The sequence below is a fragment of the Squalius cephalus genome (genome assembly GCF_949319135.1).
Source record: "Squalius cephalus genome assembly, chromosome: 21".
Lineage (NCBI taxonomy): Eukaryota > Metazoa > Chordata > Actinopteri > Cypriniformes > Leuciscidae > Squalius > Squalius cephalus.
Genome location: NC_137142.1, coordinates 28173157 through 28190642, shown reverse-complemented (window position 1 = coordinate 28190642; position 17486 = coordinate 28173157). Strand labels below are relative to the sequence as shown.

The window sequence follows — 17486 nt, the reverse complement described above, 5'->3', positions numbered from 1 at the left end:
GAGTACTGCACCCTTATTTGCCAAACCAAATTTACCAAAATTTTACTTAACTTAATTGCTAAATGTATTAATAAAACTTATTTTAATAAACGATTTAATACATGTTTACAGTACACTGTAAACAAGTTTTGTCAGGTAACTGATTGGATGGATGAGCCGGTGTCTAAAGTGCTTTTCATTGTAAATTGCTGATAAATTTACTCGGACTGCATGTTCTTTATTGACACTTTATTTTGTGTCATGTTTCATGAATGAACAAGATCAATAACATGCATTTATGAAACAGATTTCACTGCATGTTGTCTTTTTGAATAAGAGTAATTTTTAAATTTAATTTTAACTGTTCATTGATTGGTGTCTTTTATTTTATTGCTATTGCAATAAGCCACCTAAAACAGTGAGTTACAGTGATTTTACCATGTTTACCCTCTTTACACGTCACTGTGACGCACAGCCTCAAGTGGCTTACTGCTTTAATCAAGCAATATTGCATTTCGCCAAGGTTATTACAGATCTAGATAGCTCCCTATGGCACATTTTCACTTTTTATATTACATTGTCCAGTCAACAAGGAAAAAAGATATCACAGTATTTAATTTGACCATTAGTTGGCCTAATGATTTTTATGTTAAATAAGATGGAATAATTGGCTCAACTCTTTTGACGCTGTTACTGTATCTATCCATCATCAATCTTTATTATCCATCTACAAAAGTCTGGTTTTAACTGCAAGCTTTTCCTGGAAGAGACTGAAAACTCAAGAGCTCGGGTCTATCAGTGCTGTCTTTCCTGTCGTTTACTTTGCAAGTTTACCCAGAATTTGCACAAACAAACGACATCTAATTTGCAGCCTTCATGTCTGGAGAGTTTCCTTTTCATTGTGCTTTTAAAGTGTTGCTCATGTTCTACTGATTAAACCTCAGATGATCAGCAGGCATGAGCAGGTTGCTGATAAAAACAAACATTTGGGCTTCTGCATTGCAGGAAGCAAAAGATCTAAACATTCACATAGGGCTCCTATTAAGTCCCCATCCAAACTACTTTGTTATTGAAAGTAGTTTACTCAGCATCTGATGCTGACCGCTTTTGTTTCAGTACTAGATGGGAACATCAGAGGAGCCGATTACCATTCTCTTCCTATTCCCCCTAGTAATAACAGTTGCAGCGGCTGCCAAGTTATTGCCTCACTGTTGTTTCGACCCCTCTATTGCATCAGCCCTCTCCTGGCATAAATGTTAATGATATATGAAGGAGTTTTCCTGAATACTACATTGTTGTTGCTGCTGAAATTATTTACACACTGCACTGAGCGACAAATTTAACTTGCCTAAATACAAAAAAAAAAAAACATGAAAACCGCAGTTCCATACAAAGTGACTGACTGACTCCTGCAAGTATTTAATCATCTAATGCACACTGCTTTACGCGGGTAGTAAAATTGTTTTATGAGAGGTACTTGCGTTACAGTAAGGCAGGCGTGCTGTGAAGACTCTCACGTGCTGTTTTTTTTTTCTCTTCATTGCCTCTTTTTTACTTTCTGGTTGGTATGGAAAAACTATAATGAGGCTATAATGAGTGCTTCCAATAATGTTCACATTGTGGTATATTTAAATTAGTGCGGTCAATAGCTAGACGAAGATCATGATGAGTTAGATTCCCATGGAATGCATGAACTGGTAAAATGTATATCGTGAATGCAACATAAGTTGCTTAACTTGCTTAGATAAAAACATGTGTCAAATGTGTAAATGTACATGCATTCCATAGGTTTGGTTTTACATTGGATGTCGTGATGAAGCAAAACACCCTTATGAACACAAACCGCTGTCAAACAACACATTCACATAAGGCATACTGGCAGAGATGAAAAAATTATGTAAATTTGGGGTTTCTTTGGCTTTCATGCTACTTTTCTTTGTACGAATATGACGTATCAGGTCTAAAATATAAATCATTATTATAGTTTTACCAGCATATTTGGGTAAAGTAAAGCCATGGTTTGGAAATTTTTTTTTTTTTGCACTCTTTCGTTAATAAATTTTTTTATTTTTTATTTAAAAATTAGATACTGTAACTTAAAAAATAATAATAAAATCATAATAAAAGAATGACGTTAATCATGCCCCCTGATCCATATACATTCCTCAGCAAATGTTGTTATTATGGTGATTTAAAGGACAAGTTCGGTATTTTACACTTAATGCCCTGTTTACAGATCGTTTCTGATTAAATAGAACAGTTAAGATTAAAATTTGGACACATGCTGCTGTCCCCCCCCCCCCCCCACCCCACCTACACAATGGCAGCCTATGGGCACTGGAACAATCCTTCCTAAAATGCATTAAACTTTCGTTTACAAAGACGTGAAACTCACCGAGTGGTCAGGGGTGTTCACTGATATGCTCAAACAAAAAACGCTGCAAAATATGCTTTCCAACAGGTTTTATCGTAGTTTTTGTCCAACTCCATTGACTTGTATTGAATGTGCTGTGTGAGGTACGGTATTACTCCGCCGCTTCTTCTTCTGCTTCTTCTGTGTATTCAATGAAATGCCAGCGGTTTGCTTGCAATTGGCAAAGGTGCATTATCGCCACCAACTGGGCTGGAGTGTCTATTATTCAAGCTCTCAACGGAAGAATCTACGGGTGTGAGGCGTTTGGAAAAATAGATCCACAGTTTTACAACGAATGGTAAAACACCTGTTGGAAAGCATCTTTTGCAGCGATTTTTGTGTGAGCATATCAGTGAACACCCCTGACCACTCGGTGAGTTTCACGTCTTTGTAAACGAAAGTTTAATGCGTTTTATGAAGGATTGTTCCAGTGCACCTATACACCCATTCTAGAGGTTTTGGGGAACGCGAAATAAACCTAAAATTCTCGGGACAGCAGCATGTGTCCAAATTTTAATCTTAACCGTTCTATTTCATCAGAAACGATCTGTAAACAGGGCTTTAAGTGTCAAATACCGAACTTACCCTTTAATTGATCAGCATAGTGTGAATATTGGAGAAATGTATATTAGCAATGATGGGACAGTGTTGATCAGTAATAGAATGTTTATTTGCTAATGTTAACTATAGACTAGTGAGTAAATCTGGCTTTCGATTACCTGAAGAATGTATTAAGTTTAAGACAGTAATGACTTTTGTGAACTTTCAGTGTTTCAGTGGACATTTTGCGTTTCTTTTATTGTAATATAATGAATAACTTTTGTTTTTACATTTTTTTTATGCATTGCTAAATCACCCTGTTCTGAGCGATGATCCACTGTGACACCAGCTGTCATAAGTTGCAATGACCAATTGCTGTATGTATTGCTTCACACCACAGCCAAAACATGCTGAAGCATCTCTATATTTTTCCACTGCAGGTTGAGTCAGAGGCAAACTCAGTAAATGGCACAAGCTCAGAGCAGATGGAAGAGACCTGTCCGGCACCAGAGGAAGAGGCGCATTACATATCCTTAACACACAATGTTCCACCTGATGTTCCCACACCTCTCGGGCACGGCTTGTCACCAGAACCTCCTGGAAAGGATCCCAGGACCACTGATGTACTTCTCCCTCACACCATCTCTCTAACCTCTCATAACGGTGCTGAACACATGAAACCAAACACTGAGAGACATGTGGATCCCACCGAGCCACATGCCATATTCCATAGATCTACGTATAACAAAAGTCACGAACCAGAGGCAGTTCAAGAACAGACTGTTCCTCTGAAGAAGATCAAACTGGAGGAGCAATGGGTTGAGATTGATGACCAGCACTCAAAGCACTTAGAATCTAGCGAGTGCTACGAGGATGCTTTATCTACACTAGCAGCTGTGGTCTGCTTCTCCAGTACAGATAGGAAAAGTCTAGAGAAGAGGCTTTTCGGACCTCAGGCCTCAGACATGTGTTTAAAAACTGAGCCAAAAGAAGAACCATATCAGTGTCAGTTAGATCAAGGACTAAGTCCTGAAGAACCTCCTCAGAATGATAATATTGCACTATCTTTACCCAGTGTCCAGTCTCTGGTCCAGCATAGGAATATTAGCGTTGATCAGGCTATAGCTATTGAGGCCTTGACCCAACTGGCAGCTACCCCACAAACAGTGCCCTTTGAAACAGAGAACCTGAGTCAGGACGCTCAGCGAGAAACATCTACATACTCCGCTTCAAGCAACCACGTACCTCTTCGAGAGGCTAAACCAGTTTCAGATGTTTTCTCTAACAAGGTCTCGGTAATCAGTTCATCATTGAACCAGACTTCTGTCATCCGCAGCCCTCTGAACTTGCCGGACAACTTCACCCAAAGTCAAAGTCAGCGCTGTGCCACTACCCCCAGAAAACTTTCCTTGAAGGATCTTCTGGTGGCCAGCTCAGAATGTGAAAAGCTATCATATACCGCGGAAAACCGAAGAAACGGCCAAGCACTTTTTAAAGCTGATAGGTTAGAAGGCACTTTTAAGAAGTATAAGCATGGAGAAGCGAATCCCATCTCGAGAAAGAGGGATGAGGAGGAAGTTGCGGCTCAATTGGTGCAGCTTGCGTTCATGATTGAATCGAGGCAGATGCAAGTCTCGGAAAACAGTCCCCCGAAAGGTATGCCTACTCAGACAATAAAATACAATCATAATTATTTGGGGCAGCACTTGAAAAAGCAAAAGAAACCTAAAATGACACCAGCAAAACCCAGGATGTCGAAGAAGAAAGCTGCAGAGATTGAGGGCAATCATTGTAGGATTCCACTGGCCAAGAGGACGCCCAACAGGAAAACCCCACTCAAGGCTGCAATTCAGAAAGCCATTTCGCAACAAAAGATGAGGTTACAGCACAAGAGGAGTCCATTTCTTCCACAAGCTCAGATTGACCTGAAAAAATACATTGCGGAGGCTCATCATGAGAACAGGCAACTCTTATACTACAACAATTCTCTGAAAAAAGAGCATTTGGACCTTGTAGGTTCTGGTAAGCAGAATGGCTTTAACTTTAAATACGAGCATGGAGCAAGTCATTCTTTACTGCCACCAAACGGACTCTTTCACAGTCATACAAATGACCATCTTGGTGCTAGCAAGTGGCCGAGGCATGAATGTGAACAACAAATGATTTCTCAGGTATCGAAAAACTACGATGTGCTAAATCATGGTGCTAAACAACAACCTCAGCAAACCATGGCCAGTGAACCCCGTCAAGACTTGCCGCAAAGCCCAGGGATCATGTACCGTAAAGCAAACGGCTTAAATGATCATCAGCACTTGCACACGAATCAAAATGGATTTTACAAAGTGGAGAAGTCTGGAGGTGTTACGGTGTTGTCCACACCCAGTGTACATTTGGAGAATGGTGACGAGGCGTACGCTGAAGAACAGACTCCCACCAAGCACACGCTCAACAACTTTTTGGAGTCTCCAATGAGGTTTTTGGACACACCAACCAAGAATCTCCTCAACACCCCCTCTAAACAATCCACAGAGCTGCCCTCCTGTGACTGTGTGGGTAAGTCTGTGACTGTGTATATCATAACTTGAAATAAAAGTTTGCTAGAAGTTCTTTCAATTCATCTACGATCACAATTTTCCTCTACAGAACAAATAATTGAGAAAGAGGAGGGTCCGTACTACACTCACCTTGGATCTGGCCCGAATGTAGCAGCAGTGAGAGAAATTATGGAGAACAGGTAAAGTGGATCTCAACTGCAAAAAATTTAAAACTTTTCATTCATTTAAATGCATTATTTTATATTTACATACATTTCTTTTTTTATTTTAAATGTATTATTTTAACATGTTTACCTTTTATCTTGGGTGTGTCAAATGTGTCAAATTTCCCATCTTTCTTATTATTTTTTTTCTACATAGTCTATTTTGACAAACTGTATTTTGAAATTTTGGGAAGCTTTTATTGCTTAATATTTATTTTTTAATTATTTTTTTAATATTTGAAAAGTAATAATATTAATTATTATTGTTCAAGTATTAGTGTAGTTTTTACAGATAAGTTTCGTTTTATAAAACAGTTTTCTTTTACAAAGAAAATTTGCTATAACCACACTTTTCTTGTTGATCTATTAGTAAAGTTAATTACTGACTATTAGATTGCATGGAAATGTAGCTTATGTGTTTGCAACATTAAAAACTATAACTCTAGCACAGGACAACCAAATCATACTGACTGTGTAACCCTGTTGTGTAATGTGTCTGACATTGACAGATAAGTATACATGTAGCTATAGACTGCAACCACAGATGCGTTTTAGTGGAAACACACTTTCATGCTCTCTAGAAGTTGAAACAGGAAGCCCATAACTGGGTTCAAGGGGCCCATAGAGTGATTCTTTCTCACCTCAGAGGTTGAGAGGTTACTACTGAACTGCTATAATTATTGCAGTCTGACGTTTTGGCAATACTATTTCCCATCACCCGTGCATCCATAAGTATGACACTATATTGATATTTCTCAAACTTTCTTGTCAGCGTTTGTTTCAGACCCCTAACCCTAAATATTATAAATAATATAACCCATCTTACTATCTGCAAACTGAATTCTGATTGCTCTTCTTTTTTGCATTTCATCAAATTTGGGGGTCCTTTGCAATAAAAAGTTTGAAAACCCGTGTTATAGTGCTTAACATACACAGAACTCAATGCACTGTTCTCATCACAGATATGGCGAGAAAGGCAATGCAGTCCGCATGGAGGTTGTGGTGTATACTGGTAAAGAGGGGAGGAGCTCACAGGGTTGCCCAATCGCTAAGTGGGTGAGTGACCTATATGAAATACGAAGAAGAGCTTGTTGAAATGTCTGTTCCTTCATATACTGTCTGCACATGTTTTAAATTCTGCAGATCATACGCAGAGGAAGTGAGGAAGAGAAGTTGTTGTGTCTTGTGCGGCAGCGTGCTGGTCACTGCTGTCAGAATGCAGTTGTAGTCATTCTCATCCTGGCCTGGGAGGGGATCCCACGCAGTGTGGCTGACAGCCTGTACCAGGAGCTCACACAGACTCTCTGCAAATATGGCTCGCCCACTAGCCGCCGCTGTGACCGCAATGAGGAGTGAGTCACAAGTAACATACGGACAGAGTGTGTGGGAATGATTCACGTACACACTCCCTCACAAAAATACAAAAGAACATTTGGAGGTTGCTCTTGATGAAGTACTTTTCTTGAAGCCTTTACACCAACTCCTTCACATCATCATTTTGTAACTGCACATTCCCTGCTAAAAACAACTGGCTAGTATAGTTGTATGTCATAAAAGCTAAATAATTTTGCTTTTTTACATTTTCAACATTCTTTATTGTGTGTTTTTCATGCTGTTTGAGAATGCAAGTTACAAAGCACAAAGCAGTTACTGAACTCCCTGAAACGCCTCAATTGTAGTCTTGAGTTTTCTACTGGGAACGTACACGTCACAGTATCCCACATTAATAATTATTCACAAATAATTCCCACCCAAGGCATACGCAAAAGAACGGTTGAGGCCTGGTTGAGTTAGTAGTGATTATGGTAAGGGGTGGGACATTTCCAAAACACTCTCAAAGTGGTTGACCAATCACAACACGCTGGTCCAATCGACCAATCAGAGCACATTGCACTTTTTGGAAGGAGGGGCTTCATAGACGCATAAACTAAAAAGTGTTACTGACAGACTGGGAAGAGAGGTGTTTCAACAATGTAAAATGTGAAAAATAATGTGTTTTTGAACATTCAAGCATGAAAACCTATTCTAGTAGACCCCAAAAACAAAATCAAGACTTTGCAATAATTTTAATATCTTGAAATAATGTAATTTTCTGTTGAATAATAGCATCACCAGCAAGTTCTATAATATAGTATATTATTGCACTATAACTTACCTCATCTTCTTCATCTCTCCTGTTAGTCGTACCTGTGCATGTCAGGGTCTGGACCCAGAGACCTCCGGTGCCTCTTTCTCGTTTGGTTGCTCCTGGAGTATGTACTTCAATGGCTGCAAGTTTGCACGCAGCAAAACGCCCCGGAAGTTCAGACTACAGGGGGACTATCCTGAAGAGGTGAGCATTAGATAGGCTCATTGGAGATATATTCTCAGTTCATTGATTTTCAACACTAGCACACTGGATATGTGGGAAGAAAGACTTTGTTCTGGATCATTATGCTTGTTTTCAAAATCCTGTCAACAAGTCATAGTAACTTTAAATGAGATGTGCAACTCTCATGAGAATATCCTGTGTGAGCATACCTGATTTACCTTGTTTATCTGAAGCAGGTGCAATCTAGTGGCACTAAGTTATAAGTTAATACTAGTAAATCACTCAGACTCGCACTTAAATCGATAGAACAGTTGCATGACTCTTGTCGTTTTTCATACAAAAACTCCCAATAAAGTTTAACCAGATGCAAAATGTGCATTGAAATAGTGCTGTGCCATTGGCTATTAAACCGGTGCCTGATTTGCAGTGGTGAAGTGACACCGTACCTTTGCAACCAGGGTTTTAGAAACATCCTGCAAGATTGAAAATCAAAGAAACAATAAAAGTGGTCGCAATGCACAGAGCATTTGCTGCATGAAATTATATGTAATGTAAAATCCATTAAATGAAATAACCTCTAAAACACTTAGATTTTTTTTTCTAAGTAATTAATAGTTGTATTCACCAATGATTCATTAAATTGATCAAAAGTGCAAGACCTTTATAATGTTAAAAGTTTCAATTTCAAATAAATGTTTTTTTAGAAACCTTTTTTTAAACGCACAACTGTTTTCAACATTGATAATAAGAAATGTTTCTTGAGCAGCAAATCAGCGTATCTGAAGGTGTAACCAGGTTATGTGGGGAGACAAACGATCGACGAAGAAGAGTACAATCTTTAATGATACACAGGGTGTACGAGTGGGTAGCAGGAATGGCTGAGGGCTGAGGATGTAGCTATAAATTGTGGTAGGAAGAGGGAGGCTGGGTGGGACTGACGACGAAGAATCATTGGATAGAAGGGCTGAAAGTGGTGCTCTCCTCCTTGCCCTTTCGATTCCCAAAAGCTGCTTCAGCGATGGATGAATCCAGCACGCGCACCAGGTCAGACTCGCGCATCTCAGGCTCTGCGGCGATATTGGGCACACACGTCCTCGATCCTTGAAGTCTGCGGTGGGCTCAAACTGCTTAATTCTGACCGTAGGGTTCCGGCTGTGCACTGGGTCTGGAGTGGGGCTGGTGACATCCTCAGCAGTGAAGGTTGATCCACATAATCAGCGAAGCTCCCTCGAGGAGATTCCCCAGACAACTGCGCTTGAGTGGCGTTGTTAAGTCCCACACGTAGAAACGTGCAGAGGCAGTCATCCGGGAAGGTTGTTCCAGATCCAGGAATTCTTCCAGATGGTCCTCCAGGGAGCGATCTCCCTGATCAAGGCAGAGCAGCTTGACGGCAGGGAATTCCATGGGAAAAAAACAAACAAAACCGTAACGAAACACAGACTGAAGACGATCAAATAAACAAGCTATAATCCACATACTTTCACTTTGGGTCAGTTCTTCTGTAACCGGGTTGTGTGGTGATACAAACGATCGACGAAGAAAATGAAGAGTAACAATCTTAAATAATACACAGGGCAAAGTCCAACAGTGGTAGCAATACAACTCACATGCAGACGTACATCTGACGCCAACATAAATGAGACCCGACAATGAACACGAACTGAACTAAAGTAGAGAGAGGATAATGACACAAACACCTGTACACAATGACACACACCTGAACTGAGTAAACAATCAAATTAACATCCATGACGACAAACTCCATGTTTGTCTCCATGACTAAGTCCATGTGACGAAAACTAAGAATAAACATGACCAAATAACCCTGACAGAAGGATCATGTGACACTGAAGACTAGTATGATGCTGAAAACTCAGCATTGGCATCACAGGAATAAATTACATTTTAAGATATATTCAAATAGTAAACAGTGATTTTAAATTGTAATAATATTTCACAATATTACTGTTTTAACTTTATTTTCAGATCAAATAAATGCAGCCTTGGTGAACATAAGAGACATTTTGAACAGTAGTGTATTATTCAGCTTTATAGTAATTTAAATCAGCCTTTAAAACATTGTTTGATTTTTTGGTTAGGAGGAGAAGTTGGAGAAAAACTTGCACAATCTGGCATCAGATTTGGCACCTGTCTACAAGAGACTCGCTCCTCAGGCCTTTCACAACCAGGTATGAACTCTGTCACAACAAAGTTAAAGCTGCTCTTAAGCAGGGCTCAACAGCAAAACATGTTAATTATGTAAGCTGATTATGTGACTTGATAATGTTGTGATTTCGAGACACCTTATTTTGCAAGTAAGCTATTTTACTTGAATGTGTAAGACTTCTGGGGCCGTATTCACAAAGCATTTTATCTTACCACTAGGAGTACTCCTAAATCGCACTAAAAGATTTTAGCTAGGAGTTTTCTCTTAAAAGTTATTCACAACGCCTTTCAGACCTACTCTTAGTAAAGAAAAATGACAACTCCTAAACTAAGAGTGAGTCTTCGTTGCTATGGATGACGTCATTACTCATGCACGAGCTTGACTGAAGTGACCACCTTGATTGGCTGATGATTGTAACGCGGGAATGATTCCAAACACCTCCCCTACGATGATGAGTGACAGGTGACAGGTCTGAGAATGCGTGCGCTACACAAGTAGTGCGAAGGACGGAAGATGATGAATAACTGAATAAATAGCCTAAATGAATAAAGAGTAAGGCAAAACAAATAGCCTAGTAGCCTAATGAAACATATGGATTGATGCAATATCTTTGCAACATTATTGAATTAATCTGTCACTATATGCCTCTGCCTACGTTTGCAAAGAGAAGAACATTTTAATTTGATTCACAATGAAACGTTACAATTAGTTTACATGCAATGAGTAGCCTAGTTTTGGTTGTTGTTGGTGGCGTTATTGCATCCATAGTTATGCCTACAATGCAAAATTGTTCCCTCGCGATTGGAAGCTCCTGTAGCCGCCGCATACGCATTTCAAAACATCACAACGTGAAATGCCACAAAAAGCGGTTTGTGAATAGGTCTTAGTGAGTTAGGAGTCCTCTTGACTTCTTTTAAGCTGTCCCAGGCTTAGGTGCTACTTTTAGGGCTAAAATGCTTCGTGAATTACTCTTAGTCAAAAAAATTAGGAGTCCTAAAGTTACGAGTGACACGTCCATTATTTTTAGGAGTTGCTCCTAAATTTGCTAGTTAGGAGCTACTTTTAGCTTTAAAATTCTTTGTGAATACGGCCCCTGATTCATTAGCCTGGTTATCAGTAAATAACCAGGGGCCGTATTCACAAAGCATTTTATCTTACCACTAGGAGCACTCCTAAATCGCACTAAAATATTTTAGCTAGGAGTTTTCTCTTAAAAGTTATTCACAACGCCTTTCAGACCTACTCTTAGTAAAGAAAAATGACAACTCCTAAACTAAGAGTTTGTCTTCGTTGCTATGGATGACGTCATTACTCATGCACAAGCTTGACTGAAGTGACCACCTTGATTGGCTGATGATTGTAACGCGGGAATGATTCCAAACACCTCCCCTACGATGATGAGTGACAGGTCTGAGAATGCGTGCGCTACACAAGTAGTGCGAAGGACGGAAGATGATGAATAACTGAATAAATAGCCTAAATGAATAAAGAGTAAGGCAAAACAAATAGCCTAGTAGCCTAATGAAACATATGGATGTATGCAATATCTTTGCAACATTATTGAATTAATCTGTCACTAAATGCCTCTGCCTACGTTTGCAAAGAGAAGAACATTTTAATTTGATTCACAATGAAACGTTACAAATAGTTTACATGCAATGAGTAGCCTAGTTTTGGTTGTTGTTGGTGGCGTTATTGCATCTCTAGTTATGCCTACAATGCAAAATTGTTCCCTCGCGATTGGAAGCTCCTGTAGCCGCCGCATACGTATTTCAAAACATCGCAACGTGAAATGCCACAAAAAGCGGTTTGTGAATAGGTCTTAGTGAGTTAGGAGTCCTCTCGACTTCTTTTAAGCTGTCCCAGGCTTAGGTGCTACTTTTAGGGCTAAAATGCTTCGTGAATTACTCTTAGTCAAAAAAATTAGGAGTCCTAAAGTTACGAGTGACACGCCCATTATTTTTAGGAGTTGCTCCTAAATTCGCCAGTTAGGAGCTACTTTTAGCCTTAAAATTCTTTGTGAATACGGCCCCTGAAGAATAACAAAGTGCTGTAAATTTATTTGTGCCACAAATCAGTGTGTTTACGATTATGATAATAAATTAAAATAATATGAAAACGATCACAAGTTTGCAATATAAAGCGGTGTAACGGACGGTTACGCAGTAGAGCAAAACGTTTTTTTGTACAGCAAAAATAACTGGAAGTGAATGAAACCAGAAACCTCACACATTCAACTTACAAATGGCCGCACCTGCTCTTATGTTAAAAATAAGATGGATAGAAAAAGCAAACTGAGCTCTGTGTACATTTGTAAGAAAAGAATGGGAATGATCTGTAATCCATCAGGTGGAGCAGGATCAGCAGGGGAACAACTGTCGGCTGGGCAGGAGGGAAGGTCGACCATTCTCTGGTGTGACTGCTTGTGTGGACTTCTGTGCTCATGCCCACAGAGACACACAAAACATGACCAATGGAAGCACTGTGGTGAGGCTCACCTCTACTGTCACAATGTCAATTTAATACTTTCTTTTTCCATTTTCTTTAAAGACACCATTCAGATTTAAATGTTTGTTAAAAACTCTCATATGCATTTGCTTCCTGTGAACTGCAGGTATGCACTTTAACCAAGGAGGATAACCGTGCAGTTAGGAACATTCCAGAGGACGAGCAGCTGCACGTCCTGCCGCTCTACAAGATCTCTGACACGGATGAGTTTGGCCATGTTGAGGGCCAGTGGGCCAAGATAAAGACTGGGGCACTGCAGGTCCTCTCTGCTTTCCCAAGAGAAGTGCGGTTGTTGGCTGAGCCCGTCAAGTCAGCGCGCAAGAGGAGGCTGGAGGCTAAAAGAGCCCATGCTGAGAAACTGAGCGGCCTGCATAGTAAGCAGGTCAACCCTGTGAAAGTTAAGAACAAGCCTCTTAAAGGTATCTCCAGTTCAGTCTTCTTTCTTTAGAGCCATGCCATGTTCTTAATGCATACAGGGGGTTTTAGGGCACATCTACACATAGCCGGGTATTTAGAGAAACGAATATCCCCCCCCCTCCGTTTTCAATAATAACATCGTGCAGACATCATTTTCAAAAAAGTTGTAATTAAATTTACATCAACCCGCATAAATACGCCGTCGAGCGCAATCATAACTGTGCCAAACCTATGGGCGGCAGTGTAGGGAGAAGGATAAAGTCATGCAAGCCAATCAGTATCGCATAATGTGACGTTTGAGAACCTAAAACCCCGTTTCTCCCAGTTGCCACGGCAACACATAACCGGCGTTATCAGAAATCTCCACTTTGGCCTGAGTTTTTAGAAATAATCGTTTTTCTGTGATAAAAATGGGGTTTTAGTGTAAATGAGAAGCCAAACCACAGGGAAATATCTGCGTCTTCCCTTTGTGTAAACGGGGCCTTAATCCGTTCTTGGAGCCTCTCCAGCACTGCATGTTTTGGATCATTAAATCATCAGCTGATTTGTTGAGTACTCCATGACATGAGCTGGGTGTGTCCAATAAAGGAAACATTCAAAAGTGCAATGCTGGGGAGGCTCCAGGACCTGTTTCTAAGGGTGCTTCTCAAATGGAAAGTTGTGTCCAAGTAAAGCTGCATATATAGGCTGCCACGTCATCAAGCACCACCGAAGGCCATCTCAATTTGAAGGATCCTTGGAAGAAAGCTTTCATTTTGAATCCTTTATTCAGCTTCATTCAGCTTAGTATTTTCATGGTTTGACCGTGGGACGTGGGAACATGTGTGACGTAGCCATGAGGCCTTAATAGAGCATCTCATTCTAGCGTTCAATGCTGAGGAGGAGTCTACCCGAGAAGTCTCAGAAGAACTGGTCTAGGAAGGACGCAGCCTCATTAGGATGCAGTCTTATGTTTGAGAAGCACCCACAATGTCCTCTAGAGCAGTGGTTCCCCCTGGTCCTGGAGTTCCCCCAGCTGTAGTGTAATGCCTGTGTAATTTAGGCAAGGCTTTGCCTTTCCCTGGCCCTGGCCATGGACTTGAGACTAGTGTGGAATTTTCTCACTCAAACCACTTCCTGCTGCTGCTTCTGATTGCTTTTAGAGGAAAAAAGCTGGCCATAACTGATGGTCTAGGATGTTTTTTTTTTTTTTGTGGTAATTCTAGCATATTGGTGAAACGGGTTTGGCAAACGATCAAGTGCGTATCTATGTTTGCGCTCTGGAGAACGTCAAACGTTTCTAAAACTCCAGCCTTTTGAGTAGTGAGTGGATTCTGAGTTCTGCACGATAGCAAATCCTCTCATAATCACAAACAAAGTGTAGACATTATGTAAATAAGAGATTCATTTTGCAGACAGCTTCATTTATTATCATAACAGAACTTTGTGAGGTCGTGATGAAGATGACAGCTTTTTAGTGATTATAAAGGGAACGCTTTCTGCCATGCCAAATCCCGCATACAGTATGCTAGCTTTTATGTTAAAATTAACAGTGGTTTGTAGATGCTTTAATAACAAATTTATCAGGAGCATTTATGCTGGGCTGTGTAGGTTGTACAACAGCACATAAATTGAAACTATTACAAGGAAATTTATGTTTTTAAAGGGGAAGCGCAACTTCTTAGCATGACCCTGGAATTGGTTCACCCTCCACCTATGCCTTCTAGCACTGCATATTTTAGATGTCTCCCTAATCAAACACATTAGTAATGGCTCTAAGAAGTTAAATGGGTGTGTCAAACAAGAGAGACATCAAAAATGTGCAGTGATGGGGTGCTCCAGGGCCAGGGTGGGGAACCACTGCACTAGAGCTAGGTGTCCCAAAGCGTGAGTCAGTCTGTTGTGTAAAAATCAGTTAGTTGTGTAGTATTGTTTTAGGAATGATCAGTACCATATCTGTTATTGGACAATATTAGCGTTTTTTTATGTATCAGTTGGTGCATACTGATTGTGCTTTCTCATTTTCTCCTGTTTTTACATGTATATTTTAATTAGTTTTAGTTTGCTATCATTTAACACCAGGGTTATTATAGTTCATTAAAACCATAAAATACATTTGTTACTTGAAATAAAATAAACATTAAATGAAAATATAATTTTTTTCATTTAGTTTACATTCATGTACTAAAATAACTCAAACTTTAATGAAAATGAATTAAAAAATAATACATAGATAAAACCAACAACAAAATGACTAAAACTTTAACTAATATGAAAATGGAAAATATAAAAATAAAAATTAATTCAAAATATTAATAAACAACTATAATAGTATCTCGGCGATACTAAAATAACACTGTCTAACACTCACTTAAAGTTAATCTTTAAAAACGAATAATTCTTTAGTAAAATGAATTTGTATTTAATTATTAACAACTCTAGTAAATGTAATCTTTATTAAATTTCAAAACGAATATAACTAAAAATGAAATGGGTTTCTTTTTATTCCTAAAAGCAGCTAAAACTAGCCGGATGACCACTGAGATTCTGAAGTGTGCATACAATCATGTGATTTATATGGATATACATAGAGATTAATTTAACTGCAGAATCCATATTGTTAATTAAATACTTGCTTCTTTTTTTTGTAAAATAGTATACATTTCTCCTGAGAGTTGATCATAAAGAAGAGGCTGGTAATCTACTAATTTATTCGCTAAAACTTTTGGTGGTTTTAGGATTCTAAAGTAGAGGAGCTCTTATTATTACTTCTTGTTTCTGTATTAAATTCTTATTATTGTTATTTTTTTTCTGTCCACAGCATTCAAACACACCTCTGTTGAACATTCACCAGAAAAGGATACTCATAATTTATGTTCCACCATGCGATTGTCTAGCCAATTCCCAGACTTCCACTCTACAGTCCCGTACACCCACGGCATGTCCACACACCCAAAGTTCCCTCAGCATGATCCCTCTGGAAGAACGGGCCACAGCAACGGTGGTCCTCCTCCCCTTAGACACGGACACGAGGCCATCAGGCAGATGACCGAACCGTGCAGAAACCCGTATCCGAACGACCCTGTAAGAATGAATCCGGAATGCTTACCCTCGTTCAAATCTGAGCCTGAGGAAATGCGGTGCTTCCAGGGCGGGGCAGCTCCCACCCCGCTCTCCCCGCCGATGGCTGAGGGTCTCCACAGCCGCTTGACCTGTCCGCCCGTTTCGGCACAACCCCTGACCCCAGAGGTGGTTAAAGCAGAGGAGGTGTGGTCGGACAGCGAACACAATTTCCTCGACAGGAATATCGGCGGGGTCGCGGTGGCTCCTTCCCACGGCTCCATCCTGATCGAATGCGCTCGACGGGAGCTGCACGCTACCACTCCCATCCTGCGTCCCGACCGCACTCATCCCACCCGCATCTCCCTGGTCTTCTACCAGCACAAGAACCTGAACGCCCCGGGCCACGGCCTGCAACAGTGGGAGGCTAAAATGGCCGAGAAGGCCAGGGAGAAAGAGGAGGCCGAGCGTCTGGGACTCAACGATAGGTCAAATGCGATGGATTCGGATACGGAGAGCGAAAACGAGACTTGCGCGAAAGAGATACACAAGCTTCAGGTCCCTACCCGTCAATCGCTAACAGTTTCTCGTGACGTCGTCGTCATGTCATCGCCCTACTCCCTCACGCACGTCACTGGGCCTTACAACCGCTGGACGTGACATTCTCCGCTTGTCTAGCTAATGCCTTACCTCAGCTAGTTCTCATCTTTTCACGCCCTTTTTTTAATTTGTGCTCTTCATCTCAGCTTTTACGACTACCGTTTGTGGGTTTTTAACTGTGAGTTTTGGTGTGTATGTCTGTGTTGTTTTTTTTATTGTAAAGAGATGGTGCTCAGAACAGATGTTATAAAACTGGTTTTATACATATAGATGAAATTAGTGCATAGTAAATGTGATTATTTATTCTGATCATTTTCAAAAACTATTTTGTAATTTAATTTCTGGTCCAAGCCTGTTTACTGCAATAGGAGTTTGTCATCCTTTAAATGACGTGTGTAGTAAACACTCCGAATTGACATTGTGAAATGTGAATTCTATTTTCATGTCTCAGCCTCGGGTGCTCTTTTGGCCGACACTTGCTAGTTGCTATTTTATGGTGCCATTGTAACAGTAAGGTTAAATGACCAATGTGAAACCCACATGGGTTATTACAGGAACTTTCGTTCGTTTTTTAGGGGTATTCGTGTTGGTTTTGAAGGTACATTGTGAGACATAGTATGTGGCATCCTTTAAAAAAGCACTTTGTATCTTCAGACCAACTTGACATTTGAAGTTTCCAATATGCACATTTGGTTTATCCATCGTTCTAGTATCTACAGTCAGCATGTGCTTGGTGTCATGATTATAAAACTTT

General features: G+C 40.1%; 1 protein-coding gene across 2 annotated transcripts in view; it reads left to right on the top strand.

Moving 5' to 3' along the window:
* Positions 1-17486, top strand: part of tet1 (tet methylcytosine dioxygenase 1) — a 38562-nt gene extending 21076 nt beyond the window's left edge. For both annotated transcript variants that reach the window (XM_079856336.1, XM_079856337.1), the window contains exons 3-11: positions 3373-5485; positions 5576-5666; positions 6653-6746; positions 6834-7042; positions 7872-8022; positions 10101-10190; positions 12518-12655; positions 12783-13095; positions 15894-17486. In XM_079856336.1, the coding sequence (XP_079712462.1) occupies positions 3373-5485; positions 5576-5666; positions 6653-6746; positions 6834-7042; positions 7872-8022; positions 10101-10190; positions 12518-12655; positions 12783-13095; positions 15894-16792 (4098 nt within the window). In that variant the 3' untranslated portion in view covers positions 16793-17486. The remainder of the gene's footprint in view (positions 1-3372; positions 5486-5575; positions 5667-6652; positions 6747-6833; positions 7043-7871; positions 8023-10100; positions 10191-12517; positions 12656-12782; positions 13096-15893) is intronic.